Below are 25,408 nucleotides of genomic sequence, written 5' to 3' on the forward strand. Positions count from 1 at the left end.
AGGCAGGTGTTATTAATTAGGCATGTCTAAAATGCCCTCTCTTTTAAGATAATGCAAGCAAAGTCACATTAATTTTATTATTATTAAATAATAACATTCCATTCCTTTGAAACGCAACAAATTGCACAGCAATAATTTCTTATAACGCAAAATGAAATGCAACATCACTTTTCCCAAAGTTAAACTTCTAATTTTACTGATTTTCTATGATTAAACTGAACAATTTCCATTATAAAAATGACTAACCAGTTAAAGTACACTAAATAATTTTACGTATTTACACAAAATACAATGAAAATTTTAAAATATAATCTATCTTACTCATTATTCTGATATACAGGACAAAATGAGCATCTAAACCATTAAAAATCAGATAGGATTTTCAAAAAGAAAGACAGAATCGGGAAAAATAATCATTTGGTTAAAAAAAAAATATATATATATATAATAATACATCATGCATATGACATATTAAAATAAAGCTGAAAGGCTAATAACTACAATAGATAGAGAAAAAAACATTTAATTAATATTCATTTTAGAACACATTTAATTAATATATTCTTTTAGAATGTACAGCCACAGAGTATGGTAAATTCTATATCACACTATTTATCTTTGAAACGAAATTATATTTCTAAACTGAAAAATGATAGCAATTACATTTGTATGTAGCAGGACGAACATGACTAGGCACACTAACTAGTTTAGTAACAGACGAAGAGGACAGCAGTGGGTGGATAAAGTTCTACAATATATGAGGTGGGTAAAATACTTTTTGTATTTAAAAGACTACAATAGATTTTCCTTTGCTTTCTTTTTAAGAAGAGTAATTTTATTTATTTATTTATTACTACATCAAACTTGAACATTTTATTATGTAGAAGGATTGATCCATATCCTTTTTTAATTTACAGACTTTTTCGGAGAAAGTTCTGATTTCCCTTAATTTTGAAAAAAAGTTTATATTTTCTTCCATGCATTTTCTATTTCCGTAACTTTTCATGATTTTCCATGTTAGTGGCTAATGTGAAAAAGTTTAACCACAGAAGTTTTATGTACTTCAGAACTGACTGAAAAAATGCGCCCTTAAAACTTAAAAAAAAAAAAAAAAAAAAAAAAAAAAAAAAAAACACCTTTTAAATTTTTTAAGAATGATTACTTTATAGTAATGCATGAGATACACAAGAGGATTACTACTTATTATGACATTTCAAATTCCAAAACCTTTTGCGTTTGGGATTTGTGATACTAAAACAGCATGCAGAAAATTTTTTAAATGTTAACATATCCAAACATCTATATAGATTTCTGGCTTGTGTTAGCTTTGGTATTTTTTCCAACAGAACTTCATAACTGATAATTATATAAACCATTATCATTTTTTTAAAAATTTCAATCAATACAGGAAATTACATATCCTATGACAGCATCCTATCCTGAACAGAACAATTTGTTCTTGAAGAGAAGATACTTTTTATTTTGTCTTCTGACTGTAAACCATTTTTTAAATGAATTAAATATTAAATTCAGATAAATTTGGGTGATACAAATTAGTGAATACTTTTTCCATCTATCACTTATTCTAATATTCTTGATCATGAACAGAAACATAGAAAATTAATGCATATTGTTAATTACATTTTTTGTAACAAAATAATTTAAAAATACAGCCTAAGAATGATTTTCAAATTAATTAAATTCAGAAATTTTTATTCAAATATTTTTACAGTTCTTTCATTATGTGTAAAAGAAGGGTCTCAAATACCTGTTTAGAAACAACTCTTTCTTCATAATTTACCGAAAAGTCTCGTATGACAGCAGAAGCTTTACGACAAGCTTCTCCCATCTGATAATTTTCTAAAGACTGTTTGGAATATTCAATGGATAATATATCTTCTTCTCCAGTATTAAAACTAGAAAATAATAAAAAATATAAGTGATAACTAAAATAAGGAGTTTAAAAATGTAAAAAAGTTATTTCAGTTATGGCTCATAGTGTACTTCAAATTCAATTCACAGTTCACAAAATATATATTTCAAGTTCTATTTACAGAACATTATTAATACAGATATTAAAAATTAAAAAAATATTAACATGCACTTTATTTTAAATTTTCATGAGCAGAATAAAATTTTCTTTATTACTTTAGTATTACAATAATAACAACATTTCAGTTACTGATATAAAGATCTGTCAAAAAAAATTCTTTATTTTGAGCATATCACATGCACAACTCTGAGCATCTTCCACGACCATCTCCCTTTTTTTAAATTATAAAATGAATTAATTTAGTTAAGAAATATTATCTATTCAATTATATTTTGCTGTCGCTTTAGTGTGTAATTTTTTTTAATTGTAAAAAAAGGGTCTTGAGTATCTGTTTAGACATAATCTTTTGTGCCTGAATGTCTGTAGAAAACTATCTTTAAATGAAAACGTTTTATGAAAATATAATCCTATTAACTTTTAATATAAAAAGAGATTGAAGTTTCAAAAATTTTAATTATTTGTATTCGTCATTTTATATCTTTTTTGATGGAGGGGGGATAAGATTCTTTTTACTTCTAAACTTTGAAATCCTCATTTCATATGCAATATTTTATGAAAAATTCTAAAATAAAATTACATGCTTGATGAATTACAGAATCTACATTAGATAACGTCTTTAAATAAATATTTAAAATAAATTTTTTGAGCAATCATATGATATACCACAATGTAAAGATTTACTTCTTTATCATATACAAAAAGTGTGTTTAATAATACATGAAAAGGCAATTAAAAAGAAAATCCAGTTAACAAATGCAACAGTAAGAAATACATTTAGTTTAATTAATTTCAGCTTTCCTTAGAGCACAGTAAATAATAAAAATTTTATTGCTCCAGCATCTACTTAGCAGGGATTAGATATGCTTAACTTTTATACAGATAACAATTAAATGAAGTTACTTATTAGCAGTTATTGAAGTTATACTTAATCTTCTCTACATGACTATGAGTATTCTGTCAACATAGAGAAAACCGAATGAAGCTATTATTCTCCCTTTTTTAAAATCTGACAAAGAATTCATTACAGTAATTATACATATTCTGGTTCTGACATCATGAAATATGAAACTGTTTCACAGGGCATTACTATTTCTTAAACAGTATTCTTTTGGTCTTTTCATAATTCAAAATTATTTGCCTACTTTAATTTTAATGTAGTATTTGTAATAAATATGCATAAATGAAGAGTAAATTATTTAACTAAAATAATTTAATAAGTTTAAATAAACAAAGAAAGGAAAAAAACTTTTTAAAACATACCATTTATAAAAGAAATTATATAAATAAATTTTAGTTAAAAATCTTTATTTGCAAAGCCAATTTAAACATGAAATACTATCATAAAGAACAGTTCCAAAATGCGGCAGCAATAAAAGAGTAAATTTTTAATAATACAGTACAAAGTCCGTAATCCGGACTCGTCGGGACTTCGGCGATTCCGGATTAGGGTTTTTTTATGGATTATAAATCATGAATTTAAATCTGGAAAGATGGCATGCAGAAATGGTACAATAAAAATATGAAATAGTAATTTATGAAAAAAAAAGAACAATTATGATCTAAAGGGTACCAAATTTACAAAAAAAAAAAAAAAAAAAAAAAAAGAGCTTAATATTTATTTGTTTACTTTATTAAACATTTCTATCAATGTAAGTTGTTCCAATGCCATACTTCTCGCATAATTTTGAGACGGATTAGCCTTTATCCATTTTTTGCAGTAATTCCACTTTTTGTTTAATGGACATCGAAACATGCTTTCACTTTGTAGAGCCTTTGGCAGCTTCAGAATTGGAAATTCTTTTTGATATAATCAAAAGTTCAAGCTTAATTTTTATAAAATTGTTCTAACAGTCTGCAAAAAATAATAAGCCAGATCCAATTAGAAGATTAAGAAACAGCGCAATCTGCAACATTAATTGAAATGCCTTAGATAATTTTAGACTAGCTTATACCGTCTGTTATACATTAAACACGCATGCGCATACGCATAAAAGTTTGTAGGTTTGAGGTCCAGATTATAGATCATTCTGGATTATGGATGTCCAGATTAGACTTTGTACTGTATTAAGAAAAGTCAAAGGTTTTTCACACATACCCCATTCCTTGATTGTGCTGGGATATTTTATCAATTGCTTGAGCTATAAGTAAACAACCCTGATGTAATCTTTAAAACTGTCAAAGAATTTCTTTTACCAAATTCACAAATTAAATAGATTTAAAATTCTATACAAGAGAATAAGTCAGACTAATTTTAAATAGTAAATTGAAAGACAAATATTATTCAAAGGATACAGTTGTATATTAATAAGAGTCTTAGGATCAGCATCAAACACAGACTGATAGAGGGAACCATACTGATCAGCCAGATTCTTAAAATCTTTAGCACATTTCCTTATCTGAAAATGCATTATAAAAACAAATGTAAAAGCTATATCAACACATATTCTTTTAAAATACAGGGTGTTTCTAAATGAATATTGGGGTTTTAATTCTCTGTAATATTTATTACGTAAAACTTAAAATCATAATTAATACAAGGAATAAAAGAGCAACTCAAACAGTTCTGTTTGTTGGTACATGCATGTGCCAAAAAGGCTAGTAGCAAAAATGGTGACTAGTGAACAGAAAGCTTTTTATGTTTTCTGCAGTTTGCAAAGACTGAATCTGTAGTTACTGTGCAATGTGAGTTCCGGATTAAGTTCAGATGTGATCATCCAAGTGATAATAACATCCATAGATGGTATCATCAGTTTGAAAATACCGGCTGCCTTTGCAAAGGGAACAGTACAAGATGACCAAGGGTTTTCAACTTGATGTGTGCCATGTGACAAAAGATGCTCCCATTGAACACTTGTAGTAGGTATAACTAAGTTGCTTTTTTATTTAATGTATTAATTACAATTTTAAGTTTTACATAATAAATACTGTAAAGTGTTAAAACCCCGATATTCAATTAGAAACACCTTGTACATCCCAGAAATGAGATGAAACATTACATAAAAATATCGGAGAACAATTAAAACATTTTAATTCCTTGTTGCTGAACAATATAGAGTAACTTAAACTCTCAATTCCCAATTTATAATTTATTAATTAAACAGCAGAATGTCAGAAGATGTCACTTCAATACTGAATTGAGCTTATCACTTTATATCACTCACACATTTGTTTTTCAGATTTTACTAATTTTTAAGGAACTTTAATCAATTTATATAAGTAGCACACAGCTGAAATTTTTATCATTTATCATAATTTGAAAAACATTCTAAAGCCAGTTTTCCCTAGAAATGCTCACTGAAGTCACTCATTTCAACCCTACAGAACTCCCAAAGAAGTCATTCCTGCTTATTATTTAGGTGAGTAAGTATCTCTATTTAAGGCAACTTACAATTACTCTTCATCATTTTCAATACAAGTGACTCAGTTCTGTTCGATATAATATAAGCATAGTTATGGAACTTGCCACAATATGCAAAAGTTTTGCATAAAAATAAGATGCCTATTAGTGATTTATAACATCTTAACTACGTAAATTTGGTCAAAAAATTAATTCTGGTTTAGAATCAGTGAAAAAATTTCTCACTACTTCCTGCTTAGACAAAATAAAAATAAACGTGAAGGTTAAAGATATGCAGAATATGAATAGGACTTGAGGAACCATATAAAAGTAAATAACAAAGAAATAGCCAATAGTTTCTTCACATCATCAATATTAGTAAGAGATTTCATAAGGTTGAGGTTGTTTCAGCCCCAAGGATAAAACTACTATTACACAAAACGTGAATCATTTCTGCTTGAAGGGAATTCTTCATTTAGAAGTTGCTTATAAGCATGCAAATATACCACATTATACTTACTAATGTGTCATGTTGGAAGAGGAAAATGTTAGTTTTATGATAATCAAAACACTGCCACAACAGCTTAGAATGAAAAGAAAATTCCACAATTAAAGAAAACTAAATGCTCTGCAGATACTGTACATGAAATGTCTAGAAAATATTTTATGAAACCTGCATCAAGATGATGGTTAATCCCTGTATTTTATGGTAACTTGAATATTGAAAGTACAAGCATCTGAATGATTTAAAAATCCAAGTTAGGCAAACATATTTCAAGGAAAAACTATATGTAACAATAATTAAAGGAATTGCATTAATTTATATAAGTAATAAAAATGGTACAAATATTATTATACCTCTAAATCAATTATATTAAAATTCTTCAACAAGAACAAAACATAAAATTAAAAAAGGTAATAAAAATGCTACGAACAAGAAGGTGTTTTAAAATGGGGAGGGGGCGAGTATACAGAAAATGCACCCATAATTGCCCACATATTGATTGCAAATAAGATATGCATATATCATAACTTTATACTAATAATATAAAATATGTTAAACATCTATTTTAACTAAATTCTGTTAACATCTATTTGAATATTGTCAAAATGAGTTAAAAAATCATTTGATCTGTGAACATTTAATCATCTATTTCTAATCCACAAGCTAAATTTAAGGATTTAATTTATTTTTACATAAAAAAAGCATTTTTATGAAAATATTATAAGCCCAATTATGATTAAAAATATGATAATTATTCTTATGTTTTATTAATAGTTGGATTTGAATTAAACTCTATCCTATTTTTCTTGGCTTCTCAAACTCTCACTCAAACAAGAAAGTGCAAAGTTAATGGTAAGAAGCATAGTCTAAAAGTACGAGGTTAATTATAACCATAAAATTTTGATTAGGGATGACGCTAAGAGTTAAATAGTGGTAATAACTCATCAATCAATTCAGATAACTCAGTGATTAACTATTATATAGAAGTCTCAGTTTATTAATTCCACAAGAGAAATTAAAAAAATAGTTATCTTACATAAAGATTACAACAAAGATTTAAAGACATTTAATTACTGATATCAAAATGATACTTGTGGCTGTTCTATCAGGTTCTGTAAGACTAAAAAATTTATTATTTTTTGTTTCATAAAATAAAATGCATAAATATGCAATATGAAATATTAATTATGCAACATAAAATATACAATGAATAAAAAATTGTGATGACCTTGAAATAATTAAGGAGCTAAATTATTATTACTAATTTAACAAACTACGAAACTTAAGCAACAGTTATCCAACTTTTATCATCACTACAATTTAAAATTTTGCTTGATAAACTATACAGTTAAACAAAAATAAAACAGTTGTTGAATACATAATTTGAGCAATATATATAAAATTACTGTCAAATAGACTTTTTTAACAATTTCCCCCCATAAATTATTTGAATAGAGTTCATTCTTACCACTTAGTTCAAAGATAGATTGTTCATAATATGCTGACATTTAAGCATGAAAAAAATGCAATGCTTTGTGTTATACCTTCATATAGCTTAGTTATCTGTAAAATACTTTATTCATTTAACTAAAATGTTGAACAATTCATTGCAAATAACTGTGCAGATAAAGGTATGCCACTATGAAGAGTTGCAGAAATAATTGTGTAGGTGTAGAAGAATATTTCATTATTCAAACATTACCTCACAAAGCTAACCACATTGCCATTTACACTAAATTAAGGTTACACACTAACTACATTTACACTAAATTAAGTGTAATGTAGTTAATGTGTATATTAGTGCTAACCTCGTTTATGCTAAATTGAGGTTACACACTTAACACTAAATTACAGATATACTAAATGCTATTTTAGCATAGGGAACTAAATTTAAAGGGGTAGAAATGAATATATACAGCTTGAGTAGCATTAACTAGTAACTCTTAATAGACATTAATCAAATTATTGCTCTGTATGAAAAGTACAGAGCTTTAAAAGGTTTAAAACAGACTTTTTTTTTTTTATTAAATCAGAACTTAAACATAAAATGCACTTCTCATGCTTACAAAACCAGCCACCATTTATGGCAATGTAACTTAAGGTAGAAGTCAAATTCAAAAGTTAAACTAAACCTAGTAGTCAAAGACTACAGTACAAAGTCCGTAATCCAGACGTCCATTATCCAGACCTCAAAGCCACAAACTTTAAAACTTTTAAACACATGCGCACAATATATTTATGCATGCGCGTTTGGCGCGTGTCCGCTATGCATGTGCATAAAGCCAGTAAAGCATTTACCCATGCGCGCTTCCGATAGTGATGAAAGTAACAGAGAACGTTATTGAAAACGAAAAAATTTCGATTGACAAGTTAGTTGATATTCTCGACACAGCAATTACAGGACTTGAACAGTGGAACTTTGTAACTGAACAGGAAATTATGTCTGTTTATAGAATTAATGAGAAAGTATTAGCACAAAGAAATGAAGCAGCTTAAACAACTTACATTGATACAAATGTTTACTAAAGTAAACAAATAAATATTAAGCTTTTTTTTTTTTTTTTTTTTTTTTTTAAATTTTGATACCCTTTAGATCATAATTGCTCTTTATTTCATAAATTATGGTTTCATATTTTTAATTGTATAATTTCTGCATACCATCTTACTAGATTTAAATCGATGATCTATAATCCGAAAAAACGCCTAATCCAGAATCGCCAAAGTCCCGACAAGTCCGGATTACGGACTTTGTACTGTATATCGTTGATTTTAAATTTGAAGTTAGCTCAGAACTTCTCGCTAGTGTAGCTGGTAAAACCTAATAACATGGTCTTGAAGGCAGAAACATGATCTATCTTACAATCCAAAATCCTCGACATTAATATTCTCTAACTAAATTCGCATTCTGATGAGGAAACGGAAAGGATAAGTGATAGTAAAGGCTGAAAATGATAAATAACTGATTAATTAAAATAATAATAATAATCCTACAAATATTACAGAAAATCAAGCAAACAGTTTAGTTAATCATGTAAAAAAATCTGCTCAAAACTTTATTTATCTAATCATTGAGAGACAAGTTCAAAATCCAGAAATGAAAGGTCTGCTCTTATCACATTATATTGCAGATATAATGAAAAATTCATAAAATGAAGAAAAATTTTAAATATTTTACTAAAACCCTAAAATGTAATTACACAATATGTATTAACTATATATATATATATATATATGAACAGAAACTTAACCTGCATAACAACACGCCCACATTTCTGAAGTTCATCACGAGTAACAGCTGCAACAGATCCAGCAATAGCAGGAGGTGGAGAGGTTTTTATGCAGGAGCATGCAAGTTGAAGTTGTAAATGTGCTTGAAGAACCTCACTACGCAGTCTAGCATATTCACATTGAAAAATTAAGGAATGCTGAGGGGTAGTAGCTGCCTTCAAATAAATAAAATAGAAAATACAGGAGTTCAAATAAAATATAAATTGAAGACAATAAACACAAAAATTAAAGTTTTTAAAAATATATTGTTATGACTGCAGATAAATATATTTTATGCTTTATATGTCAAAATCATATTAAAAAGGTATTTGTTTTTGAAAACCTTTTTGCATAAACACTGAATATCCTTAACAACTGCAGAAATTTATTGCATAAATTTTAAAAAATCAATTGCAAAAATAGCAATTATGACTGCTAAATTTAAAAAATACATAATTGAGACATTTTCAAAGAAAAGTCACAGTAATAAATAATTAAAAACTAAACAATTTACAAGAAATTAAAAAAACTCCTTACTGATTAATATACAAAATAAATACAAATGTACTAAACTAATACCTGCATTCCGCAGTAAAAGTTCAGTGAAAATATGAATCAGAATAAGCAATGCAAATACAAAAACTGTGAAAATAAAATATCTTTAGTTGCATTTTCAATAAATGTTCTGTTTAGATGAGGGCTGTGCTACAAGAGTTAGTCTGAAAACACTTATGCAAAAATCCCAAAAATATTGGAATTAATTTTGAGTTATGGTCTACCTCTGTAATTTAGCTTTTATCTTTGACTCATTACCTGCAAAATGATGTTCAAGTCCTATTGAAAATATTCTCCAAGATTTACATATTAATCCTAATGCAATAGTAAATTTTCTGTATAAGAAACATATTATTTAAATGAACGTTATATTTCAGAGTAATATGAACCTTTTGATGTGAGTTCATAAACAGTTTAACAAGTTTTAGGAGAAAAAGTCCCATTAAGATTTTTAAATTGATTATGAAAAGCACATAAAGGTTATTTGCTTAAGGGGAGTTATGTCTTTGTAGACAACTTTTAAGGAAAACTGGCTTCATGTTATACAATGCCATAAGTTTGCAATTGAAATGTTTACATTTTTTATAACACTACATTACCATTAGTAGCACTCATCACTACTACTAATACAAATAAGTAGTAGCGGTGAAGTAGTAGCACTCACAGCTACTAAATATTATGTTTATATATAATTTTTAATTAATATTTTCTTACCTATTCAAATTACAGCTCAATGAGTTATAAATACTAAACATATAGGAATACTAAATAATACAAGAAAAGGAAGTACAGTAGAAATATTGATAATCAACATATCTCGGACCAGGGGTTTACTGTTTGTGAGTAGTATAAGGTCATGTCTCTCTGAATTTTGTCTACATTTTTCCTTTCCTAATTTTACAGGATGGTTTGGCTATAAAAATGAATTAAATCATAGTAAGAGGATAATTTAATCAGGATTTATTGGATACAAACTTATTATATTTTTTAAATAAATTTACGTGAAAAAATATCTGTATAAATGAAACATTTAGTGCGAAGGAAATAAATGATACAAAATTTTTTAAGCAAGCAGAGAACTCTTTTATAAAAATGCATCAAAACACTTCATACAAATCATTAATATATATTAATATTTGTATACCCGTCTGCAAAATTACTTTCAAAGTAAGTTTTTTTTTTTTGCTCTGAAATGAGGAAAAAATAGATTAATATATAAATACACTCTTTACAAAACCCCCAACAATATGGTTTTTCCCTAAACTGAACTCCACATTAATATCATCATTATATGCTGCACATGTGCAATCAGATTGATAACATAACTACCAATTTATAAAAAGTGCAAGAATTGAAATTTCAATTTATTTTTTATTAAATTACTACAGGATTTAATTACTTTTTTATTAACTGAAGAACTGTAGATAAATTATTTACACACATCAATCATATAAACTCAAGACCAATTTTTTCAGATTTATGATCCATGTTTGCTTGGCTATTTATGCAAGAAAGAAGCTAAATGAAGTTATGAAAGAAGAAATTAGTTACATGATCATCAAATATAACATGATGAATATTTGAAATACAGAAATTTCCTTTGATTACATCAGAAACTGAGTATGCATTACAGACATTTGTGGATTGGTGGTAATATTCTCAATTACTAAGATTCCACTGCATGTGTTATGAAAACTGAATTCAATTTAACCCTATTAATAATCATAATAAATGTCACAATCTATTCCAAAACTGAAATTCTAGTATCCATGTATATTTTAAACTGAAATTTAAACATAAATACTCGTGTAAATAATAAAAAGTTTAAAAACATTATCCTTAAGATAATTTTTTTTTTCCTAATTGATGAATGAAGATTTACACAATAGAAAAAGTAGAAAATTAAATCATCAACTGTTACTGAAAATTTTTCAGAATACCGTTAAATTTAATATCATGACTTTTACTTCACAGCATTACAAAAATCTATTCTTAGTTTAAACATTGAAGTTAAAACTAGTAACAACTTTTCAGATTTATAATTATAAAATATAAATTTCAGAATTTATTGTTACTTATATTCACCTAAAATGGTGAGATTATCATTCCAAGAAAAGTACAGTAAATGTCTATTGTAATTTTTTTCAATACAATATTCACTATTTTTAATTTGCTTTTTCAGGGAAGATAATATCACCATTTTATAAATTTAATTAATCCTAGTTGCATTAGCGGTAGATTTTGGCCATGAAAGTCTAATTTTGAATAATTTTTACTTTGTGTTACATATACATTACCGGCAAAGTCTGAAATCCCGGCATTCTATAGAATGCCTAGGCATTGTATATAATGCCGGATGATTTTAGGCATAGTATAAAATAAGAGAATTATTACATACCATACCTACGCATTCTATAGAATGACAAATGCTCCTTAGACAAAGTATGAAAAAAAAAAAGTTATGATAAGGCTATTATTTAAAAGACGTTCATTCCTCTAAAATACAAAGGTTATTTTGAAAAATTAATGAAAGAGTGCCATTAAAAAACTGTTCTTCAAAATATACACACACAAAAAAAAAAAAAAAAGATAGTGAGGCGATCTTGATACAGCATAATAAATTTGCATTTTTTTCTGGCCGAGACTGGGAATCGGTAAGATCTACCTGACAACGGAAGTTAAATTCAGAAACAATAATAAGTTTCACATCAGTGCCCTTTTTAATACGTTTTTGTTTCTTCTGGCAGGGCTCACAAAGGTGGTTGGTGGTTGTTACAGTTCAATATCATTACATGTAATGTTTTTGTAATTGGTTGAAAGTTCTTTCGACATTCTGTCATGTTGTTCCTGTGCAGTACTCGAATGAGTTTTCATGAAATACGGGGGAAATAACTCAGCATATGTGACACAAAACTGCATAGTACTGACGCTTTCTTCAACAGGATAAATGCATGTACTTTTGTTTTCTGCAAACATCACAACCTAGCGATTTGGCGGCCAGTAGTCCTGTGGTTCCTTCTTTGTACTCATTTTGGTCTTTTTACATCATTTATTAACTTCTGGTAAGTAGTTTCGGTTCTTCAAAATGAATCGGAAATGTATTTTACTCTTTGCCAGTTTGTCGTTCTATAGAATGCCTAGGAAATGTGTGAAACATGAATCATTTCATACATTGCTGGCTAGTTTTAGGCATTATATACAATGCCTAGGTATTCTATAGAATTCCGGATTTCATACTTTGCCGGTAATGTACATATAAAGAAGTCAAAATTATTAATTTTATTTGGCTATGTTCCTTTCCAGTAATCTAAAGTATGTCACTTAAAAAACTAACCACATTAATGTCATCAGCATTGTGTAGCTCTTGGCCAATCACCGTTCAAAGCTTAAACAAATAATTCTGAATCTCATACACAGGCCTTGATGAAATATGCATTCACTTTCTGATGATTGTTTGCCTTGCTAGTGCAAGTCTCATTGCTCTGCTATATTGCATATTGTTTCAAAATATGATAAGTGTATATAGAATTGTGGGTGCTTTGATGTGAAAATCAAAAATATATATCCCAAGAGAAATTCTTCTAGAAAAATAAAAGTATGTGATGAATATCCAGCTAATTGGAGTTCCCATCCATCAACTAACTATGTAATCTGTATGCCAGCCATATCTATCACCATTCTGGGCATGACGAAAAAAAAAGCCTTCTTTCTCAAATCATCACTAACCAAACTCATAACTCATAACAAAAATATCAAACACATACTCACCTTTAAAGCTGATACTGCTTTCATATAATGCGTTACAGCTTCAGAAACACATTCTACTATACCCTGAGGACTCCTTACAGTCTTCGTCATAAGACAGTTCTCAGCTTGACTCATCTCACATAAACTGACCAACCAAAAATATAAATGTTCTGAACTAACCTGAAATGCAAAAGAAAAAAAATTTCATTTTCACATATGAAATAAAATAGTACAGTATACAAAACATATAAATAAATTATTTTGCATATTTATTCAATAGTAGTAAAGAACTACAAAGAAATTTATTTAAGAAATTAAAATTCTGAGAATTACTCTGGAGTAAAAAAATCTGATATAATTTCAAATAATTCAGAATATACATGCCAAACATATACACATCCTTTCAAACTATTTCATTACAGAAGTAAAATATATAAATTTTAAAATTTACTAAAAACTTTTTTTTTACAACATTATTTCGCATAATTGCCCATCTTTCTGGTTTCTCAATTAAAAAAAAATAAAATTGTTGTTAAGTTTATTTTGCCTTATTTTTGAGGGGGGAAAGGGGTTTTAATTTTTGGAAACTGCTGTATTAATATTTTCTTTTCTTACTAACAACTGAAAGTTCGGCAACATATTTCGGTATTTTGGCTTTTCACTTAACCCATTAAATATTAGATTAGAACTTATAGTATGCATATTAACAGATGTTGGAGATAAGGAAATGCTAGAAGGAATATAATAGTGCATATAATATAAAGTACTCTGGTCAGCTGGCCAAGTTAATCACTAAATTATTCCTAATAGTTCATAAATATAAAGCATTTTGGTCAGCTGTCCAGTTAATCACTAAATTATCCCTGAAACCTTTACCAATAGGCTCTTCAGAGGGATTTCATGACACAAAAGCTTCACATATATTTTTGTGGAATAAGAATAATATTGCATTTAGGTCAGTTATTCCTAACCTATGGTACATGCACCTCTATACAGTCAAAAGCCGTTAATTTGGACACCCATAATCCGGACCTCAAAACTAAAAACTTTCTGCACATGCGCCGCGTTGGCACATGCACACAGGCATTTTATGCGTGCGCGTAAGACCTTGACTACTGCGCATATGTGTGTGAGCAAGTGCAGAATACGTTTTCGCCTGCGCGTTTAATGTTTAACGGACGGTGTAAGCTAAAATTATCTAATTATCTATTTCAGTTAATGTTAATGATTGCGTTGTTCCTTAATCTTCGAATTGGATCCTGCTTATTATTTTTTGCAGACTGTAAGAGCAATTTTATAAAAGTAAACTTGAACTTTCGATTATGTCAAATAGAATTTCCGATGCTGGAACTTCCAAAGGATCTACAAAATGAAAGTATGTTTCGATGTCCAACAAATAAAAAGTGGAATTGCTGCAAAAAATAGATAAAGACATGAAGAATGTGACAGAGAGGTTAGTGAAAACAAAAAAATTTCGATTGACAAGTTAGTCGGTATTCTCGGCACAGCAATTAACGGGACTTGAACAGCGGGACTTTGTAACTGAACAAGAAATTATGTCTGTTTATAGAATTAAAGAGAAAGTATTATCACATAAAATGAAGCAACTTAAACAACTTACATTGAAAGAAATGTTTAATAAAGTAAACAAATAAATATTAAGCTTTTTTTTTTTTTTTTGTAAATTTTGATACCCTTTAGATCATAATTGTTCTTTATTTCATAAATTACAGTTTCATATTTTTAATTTTAGAATTTCTGCATGCCATCTTACGAGATTTAAACTGATGATCTACAATCCGGAAAAATTGATAATCCGGAATCGCCGAAGTCCCGACGAGTCCGGATTAACGACTTTTAACTGTACAATGTTCTTAGTCAGGGGTTCACAAAAAAATTAATAGCCATGGTGGCAAACTACAAAGTATTATAATGAATATTGATCATCAAACAAAATGTTCAAAAAGCTAAAATTTGCCACTTTTAGCTCCACCAAAGTAGCCTGGGCGTTTTCTTCACCTGAGGCAATGAAGTAAATGCCCATTCTTATATAGATCAGGTCATTTTTGTATGTGTGTGTGTGGGAGGGGAGGAGCAAAATTAATACATATAATATTTTTTTAAATGAGGGTGGCCATGTCTGAATGCTTTTCTTGTCATAATGAAAATCTTACACAATTTTTTATTATTTTTACTTTGCTGAAGCATCTTTCACATCTAAAAAGCCTTTTTAACACTGCTTTCAAATTTTGATACAACTGAAATAAATTACACACATGAATTAGGATCTAAGTTAGTATCTGGAATTGATAAAAATAATATGTTTTTAAAACTAGATACTTTTTGGTTGAATTTCTGAAGCATTTACATCAGTCCAATATTTAACAAGGATTACCTGCACATGAAAATTCAGCATTTTAAAGAATTTTTAAAGACTATCAATGAAAAAAATTAAGGACCAATCAAAAAATAGGAACTGAATAAACTAAAACAATTATCTACACATGAACTACACTTTTTTAATTTGTAAGAATAAAATAAATTTGTAAGTAGCATGAATTATTATTAAACACAATCTAATATTTAACTTATTTATAAAATAAATACAAGAATAAAATTAACTTCATAAATTTTTTCAAGTAATTAGTATTAAATTATAAAATTTCTTGAAACATTTATATTTTACACTTATAGCAGTCATAGTTTAAAGAAAATTAGTGACTTTTAATTCAAATTTTACTAACAGTACACTAGAGAGAAGGAGCTCCCAGACCTGGCTTTCATTTAAGATGCCTTACACAGTTATAATGCCCTAATCCCTAGAGGCGATATAAGGAGGTATACTCCCCGATCAAACCAGGAGGACAGAAATGCACAAAGTCTGAGAATAAGAATGCAATTGCCAATAAAGAAAAGATAGAGCAATGTGGTCTGTCCCCCAGTGCTTACCAAAGGCAGCCAAACTCCCAATGACAACCTTCAATATCTAATTATGTAATGCCCCCACAACCAAGGGGCAGACAAGAAAGTACCAGTACAGTTCCTGCCAAATTTGAACCTACCACTGAATAAACGATGGCTCTAGTCACTGTGAAGACTGATTGTTTACCCCATAAGTTGAGTCTATCTACGTACAGGTCCTAGACAGAACACTGGGAGTTACCCCTAGTTCAGTCATTTTTATACTGATTCTTCCTTTTATGTCTCATTTTGCCGTGTACTTGCTAAATCCCAAAGTTTATGCAAATTGGCATATAAATTGACAAGTAAAATAATAATCACATGCCTCATAACAGAAGTTAAAAGTTCAGAATTTTGGCTATATTTGGACCACAAACACCTATGTAGACTAAATGTGGCTAAATACCTGTGATAAGATTCAGCTAATTCATGCCAATTTAGCACAGATGTTTGATGAAATATTTTTAATCAGGCAAACCAGCTATTTAATTGAATTATTTAAGCAATTTATTACTATTTAATGGCTAATTTTATTTTGCATTTTGGCAGCAAACCAATTTAAAAATTTTTTGAATTATACTACTGTGAAATATATGTTACCACAGAAAACAAATTAATAGCAACACAATTGTTCTGTTAATAGTTTGGCAGAATAGCATTTTCTAACAAAATTAATTAGAAGATGCTATTCTGCCAAACTATTAACAGCACAATTTTAAAATTCTTTGCAGAGAAATGATTTCATATTATGGCAAAGCTCTGATTCAGTTTAACCCTTTATTAACACAACTTTAATGACTAATTAAAAAATTTTTTGAATTATACTATTGTGAAATATATGTTACCACAGAAAACAAATTAATAGCAACACAATTGTGCTGTTAATAGTTTGGCAGAATAGCATTTTCTAACAAAATTAATTAGAAGATGCTATTCTGCCAAACTATTAACAGCACAATTTTAAAATTCTTTCTGTGGTAAAATTCTTTCTTTTCTTCTGTGGTGGAAAGAACTGAAACAAAAGGGAGGCTAAAAAAAATTATGATGATGCATCTGTAGGTCTGTTAAAGGGGATAAATTTAGTATCAAATAGTTTAACTTATTTGAAAATAAATGTTTTATTGTGTAATAAATGCCAAAGTAATTAAATAATTTTTTCTAAAAAAATCTAGTAAAAGATGAGGCAAAACTCTTCATTTACTAATGTGATATTTCATTATTATTTTTTTAAATCTGAAACACATTGGCACAATATGAAAATGACCATCACAATTTAACATTTTATAAATAAATTAATTTTTCATGGGTCTACACATAATACACTTAACATCACTACCTTCATGTGTTTACTATCTTACACATATTCTGATAAATATGCCCACTAGTGGCTGAAAGTCATTGAACACTGGTAGTTTGGTTCAAGGTTTGAATCCCACGAACAGGCTGGCTGTATGGGCATTTTTGTGATTTTCCCCATGTGTAACATGTATGCAAGCCAGTTTCCCTTAGAAAGTCCTCCATGAAAGCATCCCTCCCATTAGGCAGATAGCCCTCGAGTGCTTTGCCATAATCAAATAAACTAAAACAAATCAAACCTGATAACTATACTTATCATACACAGAAATTTTAATATTATCTTACTCTGTCACAAAGCATTGAAAAAATCCTTATTGCAAACTGGTGATGGCCATATCTTGTTGCTTGTCTGCCAATTCTGTATGCTGACCAAAAATCAATTGAATTGACTGCATTCATAATAATTGCATCATCCTGAATAAGCCATGGTTTATCAACACTTGTCTGAAATAGCAATGTGCAAACCATACCCTGTTTTAAAAAATATAATATTTTAGTTCTTTTTCAAGTTAATGTATATAATCACAAAAAATCAAAATAAGACATTTAGTTACATGTTTAAAAGGGAATAAATAATATTGATTTCTAATAGCCAAAACACATTCAATTTTATGTTTAAAATGGAACAAATGATATTCCTTTCTGACAGCCATTAAGAAATTCAAGTAAAAGAAAAAATATAACTTAAGTATTTTAGACAATACTAAGTCTGCATTAATAGGCTTGTCATTATGATAAATCTTAACATGTTAAAAAGGAAAAACTAATGCTTTCTGAGCACATTTAAGATAAATAAACATTTTATGCCATATTAAATGCCTTACACTGCCAGCAGATTATGCTCAAATATAATTAATAAAAAAATTTCTCATAAATATATGAAAGAGGATGTGTACAAATAACAAATATAGCTACATTATTTATATTCTACAAACAGGTTTCAAAAGAAAAGAAATACAGAGGATAAGAAGTCATTAAAATTTCAAAATATATTGCAAAAAATCTTATCATACATAAATTATTTTATACGTTTTTTTGATACAAAAGCACTTATGTTTGCAACATTTTCTAAATACTTAGCAATTTGTAATAAATCTAATTTCTTACAAAAACCGAGATCTAATTTAAGTAAATCCTGAAAGTGAACATGAAAAAGATTAAACAAAACTGGAAGAGAACCCCATAAGTTTCTAGCTGAGACAGTTTTTTAATAATCTAAAATGAAATGCAGAATAATAAACTACTTTTGCTTTTCTTCTTCTTTTCTCCCTAGACACCATTTAGTTTTTACAATTTACTCAACCAAATACAAGATATGAGATAAAGCACAATCCAGTGGTTCCTAAAAATTTTCGGTTTGTGGCGTTGTTCCTAAACATATGTATACATAGGATGCCACGAACTGTAAAGTTCCTGGCATCCTATGTATATATGAGCAATTTTCCATGGCACCCGAAGTCAGAATATCTGAATTTGGGTTAGAATGTTAACTAATTCTAAACTTTAGTTAGTACACATTTTTTGATACATTTAAACTGGTTACATGAATAAATAAATAAATAAATAAAATAAATGAAATATATATTTACAAAATTTACCAAATAAGCATGTAATTTTAATAAACAAATTGCATTTAGTAGGAACAGCTCAGTTTTTTAATTTTTGTTGGACATTTTCTCAAAGCTTGGAATTGAACATGGTATGGCTATTGTATTTCCCATTACACACTGATTTTCCTCACAGCACTTGCACTTTGTCAAATGACAGAAAACCCATAATTATATAAACATGATAATGGACTTGTTCACATTTAGATGGTATTAAAAAATCAATTAGTCATTTGTTGAATTTTCTCTTTAATGAACTGTTGATAAGATTTCCTTCTGGAGTTCTGGTTCTAAAATTGCCTTGAATCCATCTGAACTTCTTAATATTATCTCTAAAGCAACTTTCAAACCAATTGCTAGGTTGATAGATACTTTACAAAAATGGTAATTTGTATAATAATGAATTTCTTTTAATAATTAAAATAAAAGTTATGAGAAAAGGCTCATATATATTCAATAGCAAGTTACTAATTATGTAACATTAGAAATATCCTTAACAGCATCTTTCGAAAATTTTGGATTGTTATATACATTACACTATCACATGTGCAACATACATAATCCTTGGCAAATGTTCTCTCTGCACAAAGCATTAGTTTTTTTTTAAAAGTATCTTAGTCACATATGCAGCATGTTGGTCATATATACACAATTCTCAGAAATATTCCATATGGAAAAACTTACATTTTTTAATTTGCAGGGTTTATGTAACTAATCCAGTTATTTTATTATTCTGGCTTTACTATAGCTCCTACTTCAGTCAATTTCCACCAGAATCCAAATTAGTGAAAGTATAAATTAGCTTTTGGATTTAAGTTTTTCAGACAACATAGGGTACAGCAGAGGCTAACCAATAGCCTGCTTTAGTTTTCATGGTCTAAGTTTCTAATAACCCTGACTACTTAACAAACACTTAGCTAAGCATGAGCCAAGGTTTTGTTAAATATGCAAATTTAGGATTTTTCTTCAATTTTATTTGAGCATGAGTTTTGTTATCTTCAAATCAATGAAGTTTTGTTTCTATTAAACCTTGAATTTGTGAAAATCTCAGGTCAGCATGTTAATAAACAATTTTAACTTTTTTACTTTATTAATGATTCTTTTAGTTAGAAGGCAGACAGGACAAAAAGTTACCTCTTTTTTTTTTCTAATGACTACTTAGGTGATTTGGCAGTTTAAAAGCAATACATGTATTTAATAACAATTTAGATCCTTATTTTAATTTTTAATAGTTTTTGCAAATAATGCATTTATGATTTTTATGACCAGTTTAAATATTATTTTAATGAATTATATTTCTAATACTATATATTGCATACATGCTACAAAATCATTTGGGTTTTAAAATTTGCATGATTAGAGCTGAATTTAAATTTGCAAACATAATCCTAATAATAATAAAAAAAAATAATAACCATAATAATAAAAAAAATTTCGAAGAATTGTTTTTAGAAATGAAAGCAGAAGTATTTAAAAAAACAACAGAAGTATTTAAAAAACAATTAATAAAATTGCATTCATACTATAGCTTTAGAAGTTTCAGCAGTCATAGATGATGTAACTGTAAATTCTTTCAATTTCTGAATTAACTCTGCCTGCCAACAGACTACAACACCAGCACTTTTATTTCCCAAGGCACAAAGAGCAGTACATAAGGGTACAACACAAAGATCTAAGGAGAAAAAAATGTTTTATATAGCATATTTAACATATTTTTAATTTCAAATTAATAATTCAAATGACAAATTTATATAATAGTGGTATAATCTAAATTACTAATTTATTTTATACTATATTCAATATATAAAAATGATTTGCATTACCTGATGTTTTTCCAATCAGAGAACCAATAGTATCAACAAATTGGATGCACATATCAGGAGACACTTCACAAATGTTTACTGCACACAGAAAACATTTCTGGACAAAACATATAATTAACTATAATTACAATTCATGCATGTCATATAATATTTCTTAACTACCATGCAATATGATAGTTAAAGAAATGACATTTGAATTTTAAACAGAGGAGTGTATTCTAAACAAAATCAGTATTTTTAAACAATAATAATAGTCGGAAAATGCAAATATATTACAGACAATTACCCAAACACAGCAACAAAAAGAGAAAAAAGGAATTAGAAATATTAAAATTTTATTTTATGCAAATGGAAAAATACATAAAAATAATTTTAAAAATAAAAAAAGGAAAGAAAATTTTTTTTATTTATTATTTGTAAAATTAGAAACAAATATTATGACTTTAAAAATACAGAGAGTATCTCATAAAATTTTATATTTTACACATACCTATTAATATTAAGTATATTATTAATATTGTATATTATAAGTTTTTTAAATAATTCTATATTTATTGCATACACTAGAGCAGTGACGGTGAACCTTTTGAGTTCGGTGTACCAAAATTCAGAAGAGTATGAGCATAATTCTGGTGAAGCATAACATACAGAATGATCTGTCTGCCACCCATGTCGACAATGTTTCAAGAATGCACTTGAATGCACCCACGGTAAGGCAGCACATGTTGGCAGTAATGAGACCATTGCAAGAACCAAATATTTTTGTATTAGATTTCAGATTTTCATTTATATTATCTTCAGCTATGCAAATAACATAAAATAAGGTTTCAATAGCATCGGAAATTCCCTGTATCAGATCAATATCTCGTAGTACAACATCCTCTGAAATACATTACAAAGAAAAAAAAATCATATTTACCATTAAAGACTTAAGATTTTCCTTAGTATTATCTTCAGCTGTACAAATAACAAGAAGCAGAGTTTCAATAGCACTAGAAACTTCCTGCATTAGATCAATGCCCTGTACAACAATATCTTCTAAAAAAATACAAACATATATAAATATGTATATATATATATAGACAGAGAGAGAGACAAAAAGTAAGAAATCCAAAATACATTCCATACAAAGACCCCAAAAAGTAAAATTCAGTACCAATAAATCTCAAATAGAGTGAGCAAAAAGTTCATTAAAACTTAATTCATAAAAAAAGGAATAAATTATGATAAAGAACTGCAGTTTACAAGAGAGGGCTCATAAAGAAATTGCTTTTTTCCCCCAGCAGAGGGAAAAAAATTTACAAATGCCACAGTTGGAGGGCACTGACATGCAAGAGATTCAGCAGAATTATGGGAATTAATCTTGCAATAAAAGACCGTGATACACAAGGATTTCTCATTCGCTTTCAGAATGTTGTCATTACCAGAGCGAGCATTGTTGGTGAAGTTGTTCTATTTGAACAGAGAGACAACTGTTGCATTGCAAAAATTTTGCATGGCGAAAGGACTGAAGATGAAGAATGGCCCCTTATTGTGTTCTGGAATAATGAAGCTTGTCAAATGGTTTGAAGAAACTGCCTCTTTGAAGGATCAGCCATGAAATGGAAGATTCACGTTGGAGATTTAGGATCTTGTTGGAGGGTTTAAGGATAAATGCAAGATTCTCTCGAGCAAAAAACTAAGAAGTACAAAAATGCAAAAAATTTGGAATTTTGCCACATCTTTTACTGGAAATATTTAAAGAAGATTTGAATGGAATATTCAGCAATGATGGTTTTGAACACTGAAAAGAAAAGTTTTCGACAGGAAAGCAACTTTGTTAAATAATTTGTATAAATGTCAGAAAAAATATCCAGTGGTTGGTCCTTTACAAGTAAAGAGCTAAAATTTTGCATGACATTTATGTACAAAGGGTTTTAAGATGAATGATGGATTATATCCTTTTAACCATGGTTATTATTTTAAAATTCATTTGCAGTGAAAATGTTTCAGTGGATTACATTTAGTTGATACATTAATTAGCTGATATGTTGTTAAAAAGTACTTTTTACAAAATTTATGATGTCTACAGTATTGATAAAATCAGATTTTTTACTAGTTATTATCAAAGAAAACACTGTTCTTCAGAAATGAATAATGCAGCAATAGACAACAAAAAAGAGATAATCATAGATGTCATAGATGACAGAAATTTCTCATGAAGGATATATAAGCCAGATAACAAAATGAATTGAGAAAATGAAGCATTCATTTTTGAAAGGTAAATATATAATTCCTTGAAGTAAGGTTGTCTTATAATCTACCATACTTACCACTTAAATATATAACTAACTAAAATTCATAGGTAAGGACATTATAGAGAACTAGAAAATAAGGTATAGGGGAGAAAAAAGGAAAAGCACTGATGTTTGATTAGCAAGTATTAAGAATGATGTTCCATAAATAACAATTCAGAACTGTTAAAGAACTGTTATAGATTTTGGCAAAAATATGTCTGATAATTATAAAGACGAATCTGCAATAAAGCTGAACAATAAATTTCAACCTAGTCTCTCAATCTCTGATATTAAATATTTTTTTTTTATAAAATGCATATGTGTTGAAAGAGTTAATCAATTAAATAAGTTTCATAGACCTTATTTTTCTACCAGTTTTATAATTAAATTTTTAGGTGGTTTGAAAGTGCCTCTATATCTAACATATATTCTGATATGCCACAAAAACTATTCACATTCAAAAATTAAATCAGACAGCAAATAAGAAGAAGTAAAGACACATTTACATTAGTTATACAGAAACTATGATAAAACTAATATTTGCAAAAAGAATAAACTATTTGTATTTTTGTGCTAGAGCATTTATCTCTGACTTACAATCTATAGATCTTAAACTAAATTAATAAACAATTTTAACTGTCACACACATACACATCCAAATTAATAAAAATTAGCCTTTAAAAAATTCAGATCCATCTGGCTGATACTATTCAGTTCATAGTTCTACAGCAAATGAAAGTAATTATGATTTGAAACTTCAAATGATGAAGAAGGAAAAGCCATCACAGAAATAAAAAGAATTTCACATCATGCAATCATTAAGAATCAAGAGAACTTGAGGATTCTTTTGGATTTAGAGGTCAAAATGCTGTAGCATTATGTGAAGCAATAATAAATTAAATATATATATAAAAATTAAACAATAAACACAAATCACACATATTTTAAGTAATGCCTATTATGTAAATAGTAGCAAATATTCTTGTTTTCCATCATATTATTAAATACTCCTTTAATGATTTTAATGCATTCCTTCTCAGAATATTCATTTAAATTAAAATTATATATCATGTACAAATATGTTTAACACAGCTAAAAAAAAGCTCTTTTCAAACAGGTATGAGTACACTGATCTTTCCATACATGCATATTTTTTATAGCATCCTTATATATAGTCACTTGCTCAACTTTCAGACAGTGATGTAATTTAAGGTTAATCACACAATCAACAAATGAAAAAAAAAAAAAAAAAATGCAACAACAATTGCAAAGGAATTGCACAGTTGGTCTGCTGATAATCAATATTTATCATAGATAATTTAAACATTTCTAACATATTAATCCTACATTAGTTCCTATAAGAAATTTTCTAGATCATAAGTGTAAAATAATGACTAAATAAGAAACACACAATTATGTATATACATACAAGATGGGATCCTAGCATATAAATGAGCACAGACATTTTCATAAAAACATTTAGTAAAATCAGGTTTAAAAAATGAAATTTGAACTGAATGAAGTAAAAATGGCTGGGACAATTTCAAGTTGAAATTTAAAGAAGAGGTTCCAGACCAGTTATTAATTTTACTATTTGGATTACTTTAACCTTTTCACATGGGCTAGAGAGACTAATTATTTTATGCACTGATGCCATTTAATCAATAAGTCAATCAAGAAACAGAAAAACAAATAAACAGGGCCTGCCATTTCCTGCTCCACATTTAGTAGCAAATTTTAAATCTCAAAAGCAAATTAAACTTTTTTGAACCCTATTTAATGAAGTGAATGCATGAAATGTACATGACCCAGCCCAAATAAAAAAAAAAATTAAGTCAATTAATCAATGCAAGTTTTGAAAATTCGCAAACAGTCAAAATTATGCTTAAATTTATTTACATATACATTTGCTACTAGTTTC

The 25,408-nt window shown here is 28.1% G+C and overlaps 1 protein-coding gene across 2 annotated transcripts in view; it reads right to left on the reverse strand.

Moving 5' to 3' along the window:
• The window catches only part of defl (Integrator complex subunit 7), an 82,395-nt gene that overhangs the window by 7,426 nt on the left and 49,561 nt on the right, over positions 1 to 25,408 (reverse strand). For both annotated transcript variants that reach the window (XM_085827639.1, XM_085827640.1), the window contains exons 11-19: positions 22,131 to 22,249; positions 21,212 to 21,308; positions 20,912 to 21,060; positions 18,067 to 18,252; positions 13,486 to 13,644; positions 9,144 to 9,338; positions 4,346 to 4,449; positions 4,149 to 4,217; positions 1,769 to 1,916 (exon numbers count right to left, since the gene is read on the reverse strand). In XM_085827639.1, the coding sequence (XP_085683765.1) occupies positions 1,769 to 1,916; positions 4,149 to 4,217; positions 4,346 to 4,449; positions 9,144 to 9,338; positions 13,486 to 13,644; positions 18,067 to 18,252; positions 20,912 to 21,060; positions 21,212 to 21,308; positions 22,131 to 22,249 (1,226 nt within the window). The remainder of the gene's footprint in view (positions 1 to 1,768; positions 1,917 to 4,148; positions 4,218 to 4,345; positions 4,450 to 9,143; positions 9,339 to 13,485; positions 13,645 to 18,066; positions 18,253 to 20,911; positions 21,061 to 21,211; positions 21,309 to 22,130; positions 22,250 to 25,408) is intronic.

Source organism: Stegodyphus dumicola, chromosome 12 (assembly GCF_044657685.1).
Source record: "Stegodyphus dumicola isolate Sdum_Otavi_A_Nest chromosome 12, ASM4465768v1".
In the NCBI taxonomy this organism is placed as follows: domain Eukaryota; kingdom Metazoa; phylum Arthropoda; class Arachnida; order Araneae; family Eresidae; genus Stegodyphus; species Stegodyphus dumicola.